General features: G+C 40.1%; 1 protein-coding gene across 8 annotated transcripts in view; it reads right to left on the reverse strand.

Moving 5' to 3' along the window:
• PLEKHH2 (pleckstrin homology, MyTH4 and FERM domain containing H2) overlaps positions 1 to 19,399 on the reverse strand; it is a 111,193-nt gene that overhangs the window by 87,462 nt on the left and 4,332 nt on the right. For all 8 annotated transcript variants that reach the window (XR_016229412.1, XR_016229411.1, XR_016229413.1 and 5 more), the window contains exons 2-3: positions 16,359 to 16,488; positions 4,376 to 4,438 (exon numbers count right to left, since the gene is read on the reverse strand). Coding sequence is in view for 4 of the 8 variants with exons in the window: in XM_089326475.1 (XP_089182601.1) it covers positions 4,376 to 4,438; positions 16,359 to 16,481 (186 nt within the window). In the remaining 4 variants the exon portion in view is untranslated. The remainder of the gene's footprint in view (positions 1 to 4,375; positions 4,439 to 16,358; positions 16,489 to 19,399) is intronic.

Here is a 19,399-nt window from a genome sequence, read left to right on the forward strand (position 1 = left end):
ACATTTTTCAAAACCCACAGAATACAAAACACCAAGAGCAAACAACAATGTAATCTGATGCATCAATCTTGGCTCACCAGTTGTAATAAATGCACCACCCTGCTGTGGAATGTTGACAGTGGAGAAGGTCTAAGTGTGTGCGTGGTGAGATAAGGTATATGAGAACCCTGCACTTTCTGTACAATTTTGCCAAAGCCAGGAGCCAGGAGCTTCATCTAGGTCTCCCATGTGAGTGGCAGGGACCCAAACACTTGGGTCATCTTCCACTGCTTTTTCCAGGCCATTAGCAGGGAACTAGATCAGAAATAGAGCAGGTGGGACATAAACAGGTGCCCATATGGGTCGCCAGCATTGCAGGTGGAAGCTTCATCCAACACACCCCAATGACAGCCCCAAAAGTCTGTTTTTTAACAAAAGGAATGAATTCCCTGGTGAAATAACTGGTCTAAGCAGGATCATGAATGACTACTAACAACACAACAAAAGAGGTATCCAGATGCTGTATGCCACCTGACGGAATTGCACAATACCATATAAGAAGTCACCTTTAAAAACAAAAGAGAAAGAGAAACAGTGAGAGAAAAGGGGAAAATTCCAAATTTCAGGCTCTAACTATATTGTACAGGAAATATATAGGCAGACAAACATGTTAAATAACCACAGGGGTGCAATCAACAAATCCAGAACATGGACAGCTTTAGAGCACAAGTTACCACAACTTGTTCTATAAATAAATTGAAAAAAAAAAAATGGAAAGGGACCATATAATATTAAAAAAGTTTAAGAATCAAATGAAGTATGTTGATTTAGTTTGGATCCTAACTTAAACACAAATATAAATGTATCATAATATAAACATACATTATATAAAATATACTTATACAAATCCATATATAAATAAATATGAGTATATTTATATTATAAATACATAATTATACATAAAAATAAAAATTTAATACAGGCACTCAAATACATGGACATGCATGTTCATAGAAGCACTAGTCACAACAGCCCAAAAGCAGAAGCAATTCAAACGCCCATCAATAGATGAATGGATAAACATACTGTGGGTATACACACTACACCATGGGTGAACTTTAAAAACTTTCTGATAAATGAAAGAAGTCAGACACAAAAAGATCATACATTGTATGAAGCCATTTGTATGAAATGCCCAGAACAGGCAAATCCACAGGGACAAAAAGTAGATTAGTGGTTGCCCAGGGCTGTGGGGAGGGAGGGAACTAAATGCTTAAATAGAGTTATGGTTTCCTTACGGAGCTGATGGAAACTCTAGAACTAGACAGAGGTGGCGACTGCACAGCACTGCGAGCTGTTCACTCTAAAATGGTTAATTTCATCTCATATGAATTTCACTTCAAGTAAAAAACAAAAACCGGAGGCAATTATGAGCTATTTGGGGAAGTTTGGCTAGATTTTTGATATATTGAAGAATTTTTAGTAATTTTTCGTGTGATGATGTTGCTGTTATGATTTTTAAAGAGTCTATGTTTAGACTTCTTGCTGTAATTTCATTCATCAATTTCATTCATGAGCAAAATTATATGTCTGGGATTTGTTTCAAAATAATTTAGTGTGAGGAGTACAGGGGAGAAAAAGTGGGTGGAGGTATAGACATGTTGAATAAGACCTTGACTATGACCTAACTTGACTAATTGCTGAGGTTGGTGATGGAGGTCCATGTGTACTATTTTTTCTACTCATAGGTAGTTGAAATTTTGCATAATAAGATTTTAAGATTTCTTTTTCAATTATAATTATGAAAATCAAGAATTATGCTACACTGGGCTTATCTCAAAATATTTAGCCATCCAAACAATCTACTGTAAAATCTTTCAGGGAAGAAAAAAGATTTGGTAGTACTCAAGTCAATGTTTATTTTTATTTGTTTGAGAGGCAGCAAGAAGGAGGCAGACAGAGATTTCCCATCTGTTGATGCACTTCCCAAATGCCTGAAACAACTGGGGCTGGACCAGACTGAAGTCAGGAGCTAGAAATCCAGTCCAGGTCTCCCACGTGGTTGGCAGGGACCCAGCTTCTTGAGTCATTACCTGCTGCCTCCAGAGTGTGCATTAACGGAAGCTGGAATCACAGGTGGAGCAAAGACTCTAACACAGGAACTCTAATACGGGGTGAGGGTGTCCCAACTGGCAGCTTAACTGCTAAGCCAAATTCCATGCTAGTACTCAGTTTAAAGGAAGAAACATGACAAATTTAGAGGAAGTAGGAGAAATTTAATACACACTTCTTGGAAGAAATAATTTTTTATGTAAGGCTTTTGGAATTCTTGATTCAACTGAATGTGACATATCTTTTTTTTTTTTTTTTTTTAAGATTTACCTATTTATTGAAAGGCAGGATTACAGAGAGGCAGAGGCTGGTTCACTCCCCAGATGGCTACAATGGCCACAGCTGCACCGATCTGAAGCCAGGAGCCAGGAGCTTCTTCTGGGTCTCTCACACAGGTGCAGGGGCCCAAGGACATGGGCCATTTTCCACTGCCTTCCCAGGCCATAGCACAGAGCTGGATTGGAAGCGGAGCAGCCAGGACTGAAACCGGTATTCATCTGGGATGCCAGCACTGCAGGAGGCAGCCTCACTCACTATGCCACAGCACCGGCCCCATGACAGATCTTTTTACAAAAGGAGAAGCTATGGATTTTTGGATCATTACTCCAAGGCTGGGTGGACCCATCTAAAGAATTAAGTTTACTGCTGAAAAGACTCAGCAAGGGTTAAGTGATTTACCAAAATATCATTTATAAACAAACCAGGCTGGTGTTTTGGGATAATGGGTTAAGCTGCCACCTGTGACACTGGTATCTCATATGAGCCACACGTCAAGTCCTGGCTGTTCTACTTCCAATCCCACTCCTTGCTAATGCACCTGGGAAAGCAGTGGAAGATGGCCCAAGTGGTTGAGCCCTTGCACCCACATAGGAGACCAGGATGGAGTTCCAGGCTCCTTGCTTCAGCCTGGCTCGGCCTTGGCCATGGTAGCCATTTGAAGAATGAACCAGCAGATGGACATCCCTCTCTCTCTGTAACTCTGCCTTTCAAATAAATAAATCTTTAAAAATTAAAATAAAAATAAAAGCAGATGTTTGGTATAGCAGTTACGATGCTACTTGTGACAACTGCATCCCACGTAGGAGTGCTTGGGTCTCACTCTCAGCTCCACTTCTAACTTCTAACTTCCTGCTAATGCCCACCTTGGGAGGCAGCAGGCGATGGCCTGAGTAATTGGGTCCCTGCCACACACAAGGGAAACTAGGACTGAGTTCCATCCTCACGGCTTCAAACAGTCCAGGCTGTTGCAGGCTTTGGGGACTGAACCAGTGGATGGCAGCTCTCTCTGTCGCTCTGCCTTTCAAATATAAATAAATACATACTTTTAAAAACCCAGACAGTATGAAAAAAAGACAGAGGAAAAAAGATTCCTTATTCTACAATTCAAACAAATTTGAATTACAATTTGGGGGTGTTTTCTCTCAGCTTTATCTTTTGTTTTTTAACTTCTTTTTTTTTTAAGATTTATTTTATTTATTTGAAAGGCAGAGTTACAGATAGAGATACAGCCAGAAAGAAAGAAAGGTCTTCCATCCACTGGTTCACTCCCCAAATCACCGCAATGGCCAGAGCTGAGCTGATCTGGAGCCAGGAGTGAGGAGCTTCTGGGTCTCCCATGTGGGTGCAGGGTCCCAAGCACTTGGGCCATCTTCCACTGCTTTCGCAGGCCATAGCAGAGAGCTGGATTGGAAGTGGAACAGCTGGGACTCAAACCAGCGTCTATAATGGGATGCCTGTGCTGCAGGCTGGGGCTTTAACCTGCTGCGTCACAGCACCAGCCCCATTGTTTTTTAACTTTTTAATGTTCAATTTTTCTCACCCATAACTGTTAACATATGAAGTATAAAACTTTACATATTTTTTCTAACATAACTAAGAATTTTTGCATATTAATTATATATCCTTGGAAAAAAGACCTTTAATGGTTGTTTGATATTTCACGGAGTTGATATATTTTCTTTATTCATTCCACTATAAAATGGCATTCATATTTTTTCCAACTCTTTATTACTATAAATAAAGCTGCTATGAACATAGTTTTACATATATCAATTATGATTAGGATTATCATAAATCATTCGATTTCCTCAGAAGATAAAACTTCCTAACTGGAAGCCTCCTTTTCTCCTTGAAAATTTGCTGATGGGCAAAGCAAAGTGAGACTCTCCATCTTCTCTGTGGATGAAGTTCAAGAACAACCAAAATGATGTAGAGTTGGACTGATGACTATTTTGGACAAAATAATCTTTAAATGGATAGAGGCAGAAATAAAAATATACTCTACCTGTTGAAAAGCTTTTTCTGCTTGACGTTCAGCATCAATAACTTGTCTCTCAAGCTGTTGCATCTGTAAAGTTAGGAAACATAAAAAGTGTAAAAATTCATATTTCTCTTTTGGACAAAACTTAAATCTCACAATGTCATCTATTTCTTTAAGAATACCTAAAGCAGTCTGTCAGATACAAGTAACATGCAATCATCACATTAAAGACTCTTTGCATATATAAAAATTGATCAAGCAGAACACCAAAGTTGTGATATTTTAATACAATGTAATCATATATTACAGAGGAATATTCATCCATAGGTTTTGTCTTCATTGGATTGGAAGCTAGCAATTACTGATCAACCCATATTAACAACAATAAATTAAATCTAAGAGAATTGTAAAATTCAAGGGTCATATTTGACATATCGATAAAAAAGCCACAAAGGTATCAGAGAAATCGGGTATTCTCATAAATTCCACAAGTATGTTTAAATCAAAACTGGGCCACTTTATATTCTTAGGGATGGAAAGAGTACAAAAGAGGCTTTGATTAAACACACACACAAACATTAAAATGAATAATATAAGTAAAACGTGTGAGCTCTAAAATGCAGCCAATGCTTTAACATAAAGGATGTATACAGGTGTTGGATACACAATCCATGAGTTGCAGCTCAGTTTTGCCTGGGGTTATGTCCTGGGTTTTGACAGCCGTGTTTGGCCAGATTGACAGAGGACACAGAGCTCAAACTCAAGACCACAAGCACCAGCCCCTTGGCCCAGCTCACATTCCAGAAGAGGCAGGCATGGAGCTCAGGGAAAGGGCTCCTGTTGCCCATATCATCCTCGGGGAATCAGAACCTGAACGCTGTGGGATTGCACTGAAAGAGACTTGGACCAGACACTGGGACCAAGCACGGCTCTCCAGTACTGAAGGCTGTTGGATAAGGAAAGAAATGACAAGTGAGGAAATGACAGATGAGGAAAGTTTATGGCTACCTCTTTGAAAAGACAGGTTCTTCCTTGCACTTCCTACTACACTTGGGGCCACTGAAATTTTCATGCACTTTTCTCCAGGGCCACACTGTTACATCCGGAGACCTGAAATATGTGGCTGTGCAGGGAGAAATTGTCTTCAGTATGGAGGGGATGAGAAGCCTTAACAGACTTCTCCATGGCTCTAAATACTATGCTGCAGATCAGAGTGTGATCCTGAAGTTACCCTCAAACTGTCTGAAATACACATGCATTTTTGCAGAAAATGCAGAGGATTAAGAAGGAAAGAGATCTTAGTAATACAAAGCCAATCAAATAGCTTATTCAGGAAGCAATGCCTAGTAACCCTTGGCAAGTAGTAAAAGGCTGCTGTGCAGATATGGTTATAAGAATTTTAAAGGACTAACTCCCCAAAAAGATGGAAGCTTTGAAGAATGGCCTGTGCCGGCTAACAGATTTTGCACATTGTTTCACTGATACATGATTTTCTCACCTCCAGGTGATTCAGAAACGGCCTGGGGGTTGATGAATACTAGAATTGGGCTGTCAAAGGGCACTTGGAATGCAGTTAGTGCAAATCAAGCTAGTGTAAAAGTCACACTTCACTCAATAATACAGATATTATCATAAAACAGTACAAAAACACAAAAATCTCTAACTTTTCATATTGACACTTGAAATGATAATGAACGAAAGTTGCCTTAAATATACTATTAAAAATTAGTTTCACCTATTTCTTACTCATTTTATGAACATGTCTATTAGAAAATTTTAATTATATATGTGACTCACATATTTATATTGGATAAAAGCACAGAACATCCACTGTTACCACCTATGGCAATTCAACTGCCTGTCCACAGAAAAGCATTTTTTTTAAAGATTTATTAATTTATTTGAAAGAGTTACACAGAGAGAGGAAGAGACAGAGAGATCTCCCATCCACTGATTCACTCCCCAGATGGCTGCAACAGCCAGGGCTGGCTGGGCCAAGCAGAAGCCAAAAGCCAGAGCTTCATCTGGGTCTCCCATATGGAGGCAGGAGCCCAAGCTCTTGGGCCATCTGCTACTGCTTTCCCAGGCCAGTAGTAGGGGGCTGGAAATGGAGCAGCTGGGACATGAACCGGCACCCATATGGGATGCTGCATCACAGACGTTGACTTCACCTGCTATGCCACAACGCCAGCGCAGGAGAGCATTTCTACAAATATCATTTATTGCAGCAATCTAGGATCTAGAAGAGGGCTCACAAGCTCGGATATGTAAATAGCTGTTTCTCAAGTGCATTCTCTGAACTTTATATCATCTTTAATTTTTGTGAAAAATACTTCAAATGTTTAAATGAGCAGGTAATTGTTATTGGAAAGCATTTTGTTGAGTTCGTGTTTAGACTATGTCACCATATAGAAGCAACTGGACAAGTATTATGTCTCTTGGGTGTCTCTAGGATATTTCTTAAACCCAAAAGCCAGCTGGCAGACATGTGGTAATATCACATTCTTCCACTGCTGGCAATACCCTGACAGCTGTCACCCCTGTAACATAACTAGATTCTATTTTCAGGGGAATTTTTGCACTTCTGGAGCCCTACCCTTTTGCATATTATTGAGATTGCCAGGAGAAACAATTTTGCTTAAAAAAAATTGTCACTGAAAAAATAGCTTTTTATTCATCTTTTTTGCTGTCAGCTTTCAATTTTTTTAAAGATTTATTTATTTATTTGAAAGTCAGAGTTACACAGAGAGAGGAGAGGCAGAGAGAGACAGAGAGGTCTTCCATCCGCTGGTTCACTCTCCAGTTGGCCGCAATGGCCAGAGCTGCGCTGATCTGACGCCAGGAGCCAGGAGCTTCTTCTGGGTCTCCCACGTGGGTGAAGGGGGCCAAGGAATTGGGCCACCTTCCACTGCTTTCCCAGGCCATAGCAGAGATCTGGATCAGAAGTGGGGCAGTCAGGACTCGAACTGGCACCCATATGGGATGCCAGCACTACAGTTGACGGCTTTACCCGCTATGCCACAGCACCAGCCCCTTCAATTTTTTTTTTTTTAATTTGACAGGTAGAGTTATAGACAGTGAGAGGGAGAGACAGAGAGAAAAGTCTTCCTTCCATTGGTTCATTCCCCAAACGGCCGCCATGGCCAGTGCTGCGCTCATCTTAAGCAAGGATCCAAGTGCTTTTTCCTGGTCTCCTATGCCGGTACAGGGGCCCGAGCACCTGGGCCATCCTTCACTGCCCTCCAAGCCACAGCAGAGAGCTGGACTGGAAGAGGAGCAACCAGAACTAGAACCAGTGCCCATATGGGATGCCGACACCACAGGTGGAAGATTAACCAAGTGAGCCATGGCTCCGGCCCCCCTTCAATTTTGTTTTTTTTTTTTTTTTTTTTTTTTTTTTTTGACAGGCAGAGTGGACAGTGAGAGAGAGAGACAGAGAGAAAGGTCTTCCTTTGCCGTTGGTTCACCCTCCAATGGCCGCCGCGGCCGGCGCGCTGCGACCGGCGCACCGCGCTGATCCGATGGCAGGAGCCAGGAGCCAGGTGCTTTTCCTGGTCTCCCATGGGGTGCAGGGCCCAAGCACCTGGGCCATCCTCCACTGCACTCCCGGGCCACAGCAGAGGGCTGGCCTGGAAGAGGGGCAACCGGGACAGAATCCGGCGCCCCGACCGGGACTAGAACCCGGTGTGCCGGCGCCGCTAGGCGGAGGATTAGCCTAGTGAGCCGCGGCGCCGGCCTTCAATTTTGTTTTAATTTATTTTTATTTATTTGAAAGGCAAAGTTACAGAGAGAGGGAGAGGCAGAGAGAAAGAGAGAGATCTTTCATCTGCTGGTTCACTCCTCAAATGGCCAAAATGGCCGGGACTGGGCCAGCCAGAGCCAGGATCCAGAAGTTTCTTCTGGGTCTCGCACATGGGTGCAGGGGTCCAGGCACTTGGGCCATTTTCCTCTGCTTTCCCAGGAGCATCAGCAGGGAGTTGGAACAGAAGTAAAGCAGGCGGTACTCAAAAAAGTGCCCATATTGGATGCTGGCACTGCAGGCTGGGGCTTTAACTCTCTGTACCACATTGCCAGCCCCACAAAATGGTTTTCTTAAGAGGACTCTCCAAATATCTGATTTGTCCTTCTATAAAGTTTGGATTATAGTGGTATTAGGAAAGTGAACCAATGGATGAAAGAGCTCTGTTTGTCCATCTATCCGTCTGTCTCTGCCTCTCAATAAGTAAGAAAATAGTAAGTAAATAAAATTATAACAGCAAATAAATAAATAAATAAAATTAAAGACCTAGTGGAGAGTAATGTATTGAGCTGAAAATAGTGGGTATTAATGGAAAATATGTAGCTCTTACTGTGAACCAATTCCCTGAAACCTTTTTTATCCCATGCCAACTGTCTAGCAGCAAAGTGTTTACTTTCTGCTATAAAATCGAAAAACTCTTCACTTTCCAAATGGAATACATTTTTGGACTACTTTAACAACTGTGGGTTTTATGAGCTCACCACCTAAACGACAGTCTCCCACCCGCTCACCCTGAAGCAAAAGTGAACAGTTGACCAGCCCTGGCTAATTACACACAATTGCCAGTCAACTTTATAGATGTCCCATTCTTAAACACGAGCACAAATAGACCACCAAAGATCATCAGACATTTGAGAAAAGCTCAGGACCTGCAATAATTAATTAAAATGGAAAAATAATCACAAAGGAAAAAAAGATAATTCAGGGAACAGAAGGAAACTTTGAAAAAAATTCAAACTAATGTTTAGGAACCAGGAACTTTCAAATACATTATTTCACAGTCCTACCATGAGGCAGAAATTGTTATTCCCAACCTAAAGATTAGGAAATTAACATTAAGAATGAGTATGCCTGGTGCAGATTTGTGCTCCTAGACAGTGGCACAACTGGGAAGTCGGTCTTCAGATTCAAATTCTCTAGTACTCTTTTCATTGAACCATAGCTGCTCTACTATTATAAACTACACATACAGTTATAGTTACACAGAACCATATAAAAATCAGTCCCAAAATACAGAACCACAGAATTCTTAGCTGGAAAGCATTTGTCTTTATTTCTGTCTTCAGTCTGCTATTCTTTCAGCCTAGGAATCTTACTGTTAACTGAAAAATCATATTGACATTCCTTATAGGAAGAATTTTAAGTTGCATGTTTTCAGTAAACCTATCACAGAAAGAAACAGAGAGATGGAGAGATAACCAGACAAGGCTAAATTCTAACAAAATTCTCCCACCGGATAGGAAGAAGCTATGTACTCACTCTCCAGGTGTTAGGTGTATTATTTGCTCACACAAAAATGATTGAAGCAGGCATAATGAATACTATGTAACAGAAATTCAATAAATGCATTTGAACAAATGAATGAAAGAGCAAAATGAATAAATCAAGGCTTTAACTCTTTCCCAAAAATTATTTTAAAGTAAGGATAAACTAAAGAGAAACCACACTACATTTGCACAATGTATATAACAGATCATAAATACAGACCACTTCACATTGATAAAAATACACATTAGCATACCCAATAAAGTCTCAGAATACTTTAAAGCCAGCTTAAACATAAGAATAGTCTGAAAGTAGTACAATGATCTTAAATGATTATTTTTATAGGCATTTAAGCTGGAAAATCATTATATAAAATACTCAGAAAAGCAATGCAGGACATATTCGTGTAAGTTTTTACTTTTACAGTGTGAACTATTATGTAAATTTTGAGTCAATTCCATAATCAATCCATACGAAAATGAAACTTATAATGTTCAACTGCCCCATGGCCACTTACACAGTACCAAAATGAAGCAGCAAACCCTCATTTAATGCTTTACTTATACTGCAAAGTGTGCTCTGTAAATAGCAGTGCCAAATGCCAATGACCCGGATTATAATACCAATGTCCATAATACCCAGTGATTTTTCTCATTATTATAGGCATCGTATCCTTGTTTAACTGATTTGTTAACTTAGAATACTTACAGCCTTCACACTCAGCAATCTCTTCTATAAATCCCATGAAAGATTCTACCAACAGGCATTTTTTAAAATTTTGTTACAATAAATAATATATTAAACCAGCCGGCGCTGCAGTTCAATAGCCTAATCCTCTGCCTTGCGGCGCCGGCACACTGGGTTCTAGTCCTGGTCGGGGCGCCGGATTCTGTCCTGGTTGCCCCTCTTCCAGGCCAGCTCTCTGCTGTGGCCCAAAAGTGCAGAGGAGGATGGCCCAAGTGCTTGGGCCCTGCCCACCATGGGAGACCAGGAGAAGTACCTGGCTCTTGGCTTTGGATCAGCGCATTGCGCTGTCCGCAGCGCGCCGGCCGCGGCAGCCATTGGAGGGTGAACCAACAGCAAAGGAAGACCTTTCTCTCTGTCTCTCTCTCTCACTGTCCACTCTGTCTGTCAAAATAAATAAATAAATAAATAAATAAATAAATAAAATTTAAAAAATGTATCAAACCAATAACCCAAAAAATGACATTTAAGTTAGCCTGGAAAATCTGTTAGTATATGTAGCATTCCCATTAAGCACTGTGAAATACCTATTACCAACAGAGTAACTTGGGGAGTGGATGTAAAATTTAATGAGGCTAATACTGGCCTAATGTGTGAGAGCAGCTCAGGCTATGCTGTCCAGGGACTCCTGAGTCCTGTAAGTCAATCCTGCACTGCCTCAAGAGAATCATATGCATGAAAGAAAGGCCAAGTAGCAGGAAACCCCAGACAGCAACGCTGCACCAGGTAAAGGCAGCATTAGGTGATGGGGGACATGCTGCTGCCCAAAGGGAAAAGTTTTCATATTTTCCTCCTCACTGAAAAATCTAACCCATAGGAAATAACATTTCAGTTAAACTTAAAAAGAAACTTTCCCTTCTTCCTTCCTGACTCAGAAACTAGCCTAGCAATACTGTAAAGCAGAAAAACTACTTAAATCTCGGCTTCCCTGAAGAGTTTATATTTGGCATGCTAAGGATATTTCCAACACCATTCCTTAAATTCCTCTAAAGACCTCTCCCACTTGCAGCAGCACTTGCCCAGGACTTCAATAAGGCCCTTTTCTTCACAAGCTTCAGTACTCTAAGTTGCTTGGAAAGTAGATGGCAAAAAAAAAAAAAAGTGCAAAAACAGTTTTTTAAAAACATTTGTGTATTCTCTGACTCTATATCCAGAAAACATAAGGTATAAGTAACTGAAATCCATTTTTATTTATGAAAACATTCCACAATCATCTCACACATTTTTCCTAAAATATTTAAAAATATACCTTCTATCTATGTGTAATTAGATTTAACTCATCTCCTTGTGGGCATACACAAAGTGTCCCGTATCAGAAAGATACAGGAGGGGCTGGCACTGTGGTATAGCAGGTAGGGCTGCTGCCTGCTGTGCCAGCATCCCATATGGGCACCGGTTCAGGACCTGGCTGCTCCACTTCCGATCCAGCTCTCAGCTATGGCCTGGGAAAGCAGTAGATGATGGCCCAAGTCCTTGGGCCCCTTGCACCCTCGTGGTAGACCAGGAGTAAGTTCCTGGCTCCTGGCTTCAGATTGGCACAGCTCCAGCCATTGCAGCCAGTTGGGGAGTGAACTAGAGGATGGAAGACCTCTCTCTCTCTCTCTCTGCCTTTCCTCCTTTCTCTGTGTAACTCTGACTTTCAAGTAAATAAAATAAATCTTAAAAAAAAAGAAAGATACAGAAAAATGATGATGAGTTACTTGTATGCACTGGGAACTCTAGTGTCTATATCACAACAAATCTGAATGATGTAAGGTATGTTGACAGCTCTGCTACTTGTTAGCTGTGTGATATTGAGCATACTACTCTATTACTCTCAGCCTTAATATTAATATCTTTAGATTGGAGATAATGATTACTGTGGGGAGCAACTCGGACTAGACTAAGTTACTGGAATTAAGACTTATTCTATGCATCTGCTCTCCCACAATATGGCGCTGAGAAGGGAGTAACAACTTCTACGCAGCTGCCTCTCGCCAATTTGATTGACTGAGCTGCAGGAGCTGATCTTGCTCCTGATTGGAGGAGAGCAGCATACTCGGCGTGTGGGTAGCAGAGTTGGGATTGGTGGAAGAGGACTATAAAGGAGGAGAGAGACAAGACGCACCAGGAACATCTATCTGAAGGAACACCTGTGCAGCCCCCGAGAGAGCCGGCCGGCGGTGTGCCGCTCCCCCACGGAAGTGGGGAAAGTGGCAGGGGGAACCGCCCTTCCACGGAGGTGGAAGGGACAGTAGCCAACCCGGGAAGAACCAGCAGCAAACCCGGGGAGGGCCGAGCAGACGAAAGAACAGCGCAGGGTCCTGTGTCGTTCCTCTGCGAAGAGGGGGAGCGACAGATTACATATTAGGGTTATTATGGAATTTAAGCTAGCTAATGATTGTAAAGGCATTCAACCATAGCTGGCACCCAGCATTAGCTACCGATAACCAGATCCAATAAAATGGAACTAGGAACCAGGAAAGAGAAGCTGGCCAAAATTCCTGGCAAAGAGCTGAGGAACCAAGTTTGTATTCTCTCAAGAATCTTCAACCTTGGGCCTGCTTCCATCTGGGGGAAGGTATGAAGGATTATTAGGGAGAAACCCTGGGGAAGACTGGTCCTAACACAAAATCAAAGATTGTAGATGAGACCAGACTAGCTTCTGGAATGCAACATTTGACTTGAATTGGCACTCAGAAGCAATGCCATAGGGTTTGCTTTCAAAAATATGTAATGTTATGTAAATTATTATTACTACACACATACACAGAGTTATACAGGGAACTGAGCCCAAGCAGAGATGGATTTACATGTTTCACTGGTGAAGAGAAGACAGAACAGATGAGTGGGTGGTAAGTCAGAGAAAGCAAGGAGGTGGTAATAAAACTCGATCAGCAAGGCCATTTAGGGTGACAGCTAAGCACCGAGGCTTGAAAGACAGAATGTCTGAGTTCCAATCTTGACTCCATCACTTAGTTTCTGGTGCAAACTCAGACAAGTTGAATAACTTCTCTGTGCTTAAATTTCCTCTTGTGTAAATATGGATAATATTAGCTCCTACCTTACAAGATTATTGTAAGGGTTATGAAGTTTATATATATACTATATATGTATATACATATAATATATATATACATATATATTTGTAAAGCACTTAGAAGAGCTTCTGGTGCAGAGTAAACATCAGTTTCCTAATATATAAAGTGAAAACAATAAAATTTGTTGTTTCACAGGTCATTACAAGATTAAATAAAGTATACCTAAAAAGTGTTTAACAGATTATAAATCAATAAATATTAGATATGTTCATGAAAACATGGGTTAGTAACAAAAAGTTCTTTTTTTTTTTTTTTTTGACAGGCAGAGTTAGACAGTGAGAGAGCGAGACAGAGAGAAAAGTCTTCCTTCCATTGGTTCACCCCCCAAATGGCTGCTACGGCCCGTGTGCTGCGCCGATCTGAAGCCAGGAGCCAGGTGCTTCTTCCTGGTCTCCCATGCAGGTGCAGGGCCCAAGCATTTGGGCCATCCTCCACTGCCTTCCCGGGCCACAGCAGAGAGCTGGACTGGAAGAAGAGCAACCGGGACAGAATCCGGCGCCCAACCAGGACTAGAACCCTGGGTGCCAGTGCCGCAGGTGGAGGATTAGCCTAGTGAGCCGTGGTGCTGGCCACAAAAAGAACTTTCAAACCTGAAAAAATATTTCATAATAGACCATAACAGAAAATGTGAAAATCCTTATTCCCATTTTGGTGTTGAATACATTTACTGGGCAACCATGAGTGACTTGGCATGCTTATCCATTTTCCAATGCACAAAACACATCTGAGTCATTCTATCTTTTAGATCTGTCCAAAGATTTAAGTTACAGATATAAAATACAGGCCAAAGAAAGGAGAGGAGAGGAGAGGAGAGGAGAGGAGAGGAGAGGAGAGGAGAGGAGGGGAGGGGAGGGAGGGGAGAGAGGGGAGGGGAGGAGAGGGAAGGGGAGGGGAGGGGAGGAGAGGGGAGGAAGGAAAGAAGGAAAGAAGGAAGGAACCACAACCAAAACAGCAATTTTGAAATAATATGCCTCTCAATACTCATTGCTGACATAGAAAACATGAAATCTAACAGCATACAGATTAATGATCAAAAGGTTATTTACAATTTTACTTACAGAGAAAGCTCTGTAAGATTTATAAACAGGCATGCAAATAATAAAACCATGCTGCAACATGCTTTCTGAACAACAGAACCAATGTTGCCATAAAATTGAGAATTTAAAGATCATCTAATTGGAACCCAAATACGCTAACGTTGATCTTGTCCATAATTATGAAAACAGAGTGTGGAAGTCAAGAAATCTGTGAAGAGATTGTGGTTAGCAGTGTCAGCTGCTGAGACGCTGCTTCAGAGCTGGGAAGTGTCCACAGATACAACCACCAGAAAATAAGGTCAATGTATGGCATGGTCAGGGTTGTGGAAGACATTAGATAAATCACAGTTAAATATAGGAAATTATTTTTATAGACAGAAGAGCAAAAGACAAATGTTGAATCATTCATTTTGAGCTAGAATTAGCTTCCCCAATGTGAAAATATTTAAACTGGGATTTTTTAAAGTTATAATTTCATTGTAATATCAACAAATAAAGCACACTGATGTTGGGAATTTATTCTGCAAACCAATTACTAGGTCATCCTTGACCCAGAGTGAGTGGGATAACTTTAGTCTCTCCTCTTAAAAGATGTGAGGCCACAAAAATTTAAGATGATCTACATGATGATTTAAACTGAGCTATTTCATTGGATCTTATTAGAATACTTCAGTGCTAAACAGATTCTTGGCTAGCAATAAAAGGAAGATTTGAGACTTTCTTTGGGAATGTGATACCTAAACCAGTTTCTATTCCAAAAGAATTATGCAGACTAGGGTTTTAAAAGCCACCCATAAATTCTTCCAGTCAGTTCTGAATGACTATTAATACCAATCATTCATCCATCTAGTGTTGTTCAACAGAAATACACTAGGTGCCACATGTATAATTTTAAATCTTCTAAAATGCATATTAAAACTAAAATAAAACAGGTAAAATTAATTTAATATTGTTTACTTAATCCAATACCCAAAATATTTCACATATAATTAATGTAAACACTTTTTCTAACATACTTTTTTCTTTCATACTAAATTTTTCAGATTTGGTGTGTTTTACATTTGCATTACATCTGGTTTTGAACTAGCATCATTTGGTATGTTCAATAGCCCATGTGGCTAGTAGCTATCATACTGAACAACACAGATCTAAAATCCAGGTTTCTGGAAACAGGAACATGGGTTGTCTTGCTCATGTATGTAGCTGTGGTAACCCTGTCTGGCAGGTAATTATTCCTCAATGGATATTTGTTGAGTGAATGAATGAATGAATGGATCTACTCATTTTTTACACGTATTTGCCAAAACAGAATTCTTAAGACATAAATGAAATTCTAATTACATGATTAGCACTATTGAAAGAAGCATATAATTATATTAAGCTTAACGCTAGCCAAATGATAGTTTAATAATAAATAGTCAATACAAATTCTTTAGCAGGTGCATATGTTCAAGTACAATATAAACACATTTTACTGTCAACAGGACATTTTCTTCTTTAGTCATTTTAACACGGTTTTCATAAACATTTAGTAGATCAAAATGTTGTCACATTTCTCTAGTAAATCAAATAAATTATAGCTTTTCTCTTTGGAATGAATAAACTCCACATTCATCAAACATATACAATTCCCACATATTCTACTAGCATTTACAAATAAATGTGTTTTGTCTTCATGTCTAACCCTTCCTAATACTAGCAAAAGAATATGCCAAATATAGCTCCAAACATTTGGTAAAGGTTAAATCACATTCATTATTATAAAAATGCTTAACCCCAATAGTACTGAGATTATCTAATATAAATGAAAGAGGCCCCAAGCAGCTGACACTGAATAACAAAGGTTTAGGAAAACAGCTGACCTTCTCTGCTAGGAGCTCTCGGATCTTGCTTGCTTGAACTCTAAATTTCATGAGCTGGGACTCCAGAGCCACGCATCGCTCTTTCCAATCTACTGGTGCTTCTGGTTCAGAAAGCTCGGCCATATTTGTCCTAAAAAAAAAAAAAAGAAAGAAAGAAAGAAAGAAAAAAAGGAAGCATTCAAACAGGACAACAGAATTAGCATGAAGATAACTCATTAAATCACCCAATGAACGCATTCTAGTCAGCATCTACTGGTATCCAGATACAAGTGCTAATTCTAAGGTAAATTTCAGAACTGGTTAGAGTTAATGGGACAAATTTGGTGACAGACAGAAGGGCAGGTTTGGAGGCCCAACTGCCACTTAACCTGCTCATGCCTCAGTTTACTCAGTCTAGAAAAATTCTGCATGGTGATCATTCTTCCACATGGGTATGTGGTGAGGATCAGATGAAACATTGCCATCTTCAACAGAATTTCAGACAATAGCACACACAGTACTCTTATTATTTTAGCTCTCCCAACAGAAAAGTTTGAAAACCTACTCACTCACAATTTTATCATACTCTTAAATTTACAGAAATATCACAGTTTGATTCAGTTGGTAGCATGACAAAATAACCTAAAGAAACTACATTAGCAGTACTGCAACTATGGTTTAGATTTGTGTAAGTATCACTGCCAATCTACATTGGTCCAGGTGCAGGCTAAGTCCCTCAAGTCCTCTGGCATTTATAACTGGTGAGTTATGATCTGACAAGTTTCTATAATTTTTATTTGGTGTCAGAAGAGAAAAAACATAAATATGAAATTTGAGATCACCACCATTAAGTAATTCTGGAATCAGTGATTTCTGTAGTATTTACTTTCCTTTTAGAAGAAACTAATTCTAGAGAGAAACACTGTAAGGAAGAAGAGGCAAGAAAACTGGCTTTGAAATTCTCAAGGGTTACTCTACGTGGGGAGCATAATTAATTCTGGCTCTGGGATTCATACAAGTGGTTTTAGTGACTGTTAATGTTTCATCAGGACATTTTTTAAAAAGATTTATTTATTTGAAAGAGTTACAGAGAGAGGTAGAGACAGAGAGAGAGAGATCTTCCATCCACTGGTTCACTCCCTAAATGGCCGAAATGGCCAGAGCTGAGCTGTTCTGAAGCCAGAAGCTAGGCGCTTCTTCCAGATCTCTCATGTGGATGCAGGGGCCCAGGGAGTTGGGCCATTCTCTGTTGCTTTCCCAGGCACATTAGCCAGCAACCGGATTGGAAGCGGAGCAGCCGGTACCAAACCAGAGCCCATATGGGATGCTGGCACTGCAGGCGGGGCTTTAACTTGCTGCGCCACAGCGCTGGCCCCTCATCAGGCTATTGTAACCAATGGTCTAATATGTGTGTCTGAATTGCCCTCACTAAGAACTGATCAAATCTGCACACGGAGTTAAACTCCTGTAAGAGCCATGCCTCAGTTATGGAGAACATGTGACAGCAAAACTCTGAGAGCCCCAGGACGGTGCTTCAGTTTAAGTGTATTATTCTTTCGTTTTATAAAAATATAAGCACATTTATTTTCCCAGTGTTTGGTGTCATATAACCCCATCCCTAAGTTTACACCAATATTTCAAAACTTCGCACTGTTAAAAACCCATTAAAATGTTATTTTCCTAGCATAATTACTGTTTTGTGTTTATGCTAGTTTCACATTAACAATGATATTATCACTCAATAATTTAATAAGAATTATAACCAGAATTTAAGCGAAATCTACAACTTGTATTAAAAGTACCCCAACTGTCTCCAGCTCCAGAGACCTCAAATTCTAGCCGTTACTTAAGAGAAATTGATCGCTGTAGAACTGGAAATCATTCTCTTCTCCTTTCCTTGCTTTATGAATCCTCAGCTCATTGTTTCTGAGTCTTTCTCCAAGTCTGTTAGCCTTGTTGGTATTATCTTTGTTTTCTTTAACCATGTTAGCCATTACCATCCGTGATTCAGGAGTAGATAACACAGTCTGTCAATCACTAACTTTTTCTCAATTCTACTGCCACTTCATTTCTCACCTTACTAGCTTTAGAGTGGACAGGGAAATAATATATGAATGAAAGAATAAAAATGAAAAGGACTAAATGGACATCCTTAAGTCTTGAACTGTTCATATCCTTGCATAGAAATGTAGGGACACTATTCTACTGTAAGGAACAAAAGGAATCTATTTCTTGTTGGTTAATTTTTGGTTTACATTTAAAATAACTTAAAGGGCAAGCATTGTGGCACAGCAGGTTAGGTTGCTGCTTGGGATGTCTGCATCCCATACTAGAGAAACTGGTTCCTGGCGATTACGTTTCCCACCCAGTTTCCTGTTAACGCACACCTGGGGAGGCAGCAGATGATGGCCCAAGTGCTTGGGCTGATGTGGGAAACTCAATATGGGAAACCTGGATGAAGTTCCAGGTTCCTGGCTTCAGCCTGGCCTAGCCCCAGCTGTTGTAGGCATTTTTGGTGTGAACCAGTAGGTAGAAGATTTAGCTGTCTTGCTCTCTCTCTCTCTCTCTCTCTATATATATATATTTATATATATATATAGTGTGTGTGTGTATGTTTCTCTGTCTTTTAAGTAAACAAAAGTAAACAAGAAAACTTGCTTATATTCTACTATAAAATGTCTACAGTGTTAAAAATAAAAGTACATATTTTTAAACAAATGAAAATCAATCAATGTAGTGAAATGAATGAGTAGAATAAAGGGCAAAATCCACATGATGATTTCAAAAGACACAAAAACCCTTCAACAAAATCCAACACCCCTTCATGATAAAATCATTCAACAAATTAGCAACAGAAGGGAAATTCCTCAACCTAATAAAGGATATTTACAAAAAGCTAACAACTAGCATCATATTTATTGATAAGTAACTGAAACTTTTCCCCTTAACGTCAAGAACAATGTCGTGAGCACTGTGGCACAGCAGGTTAAGCTAACACTTGGGACATCACATCTCATACTGGAGTGCCTGGTTTGAATCCAGGCTACTTCAATTCCAATCTA

Source organism: Oryctolagus cuniculus, chromosome 2 (genome assembly GCF_051225735.1).
Source record: "Oryctolagus cuniculus isolate XC-2025 breed Fujian yellow rabbit chromosome 2, ASM5122573v1, whole genome shotgun sequence".
Classification (NCBI taxonomy): Eukaryota; Metazoa; Chordata; class Mammalia; order Lagomorpha; family Leporidae; genus Oryctolagus; species Oryctolagus cuniculus.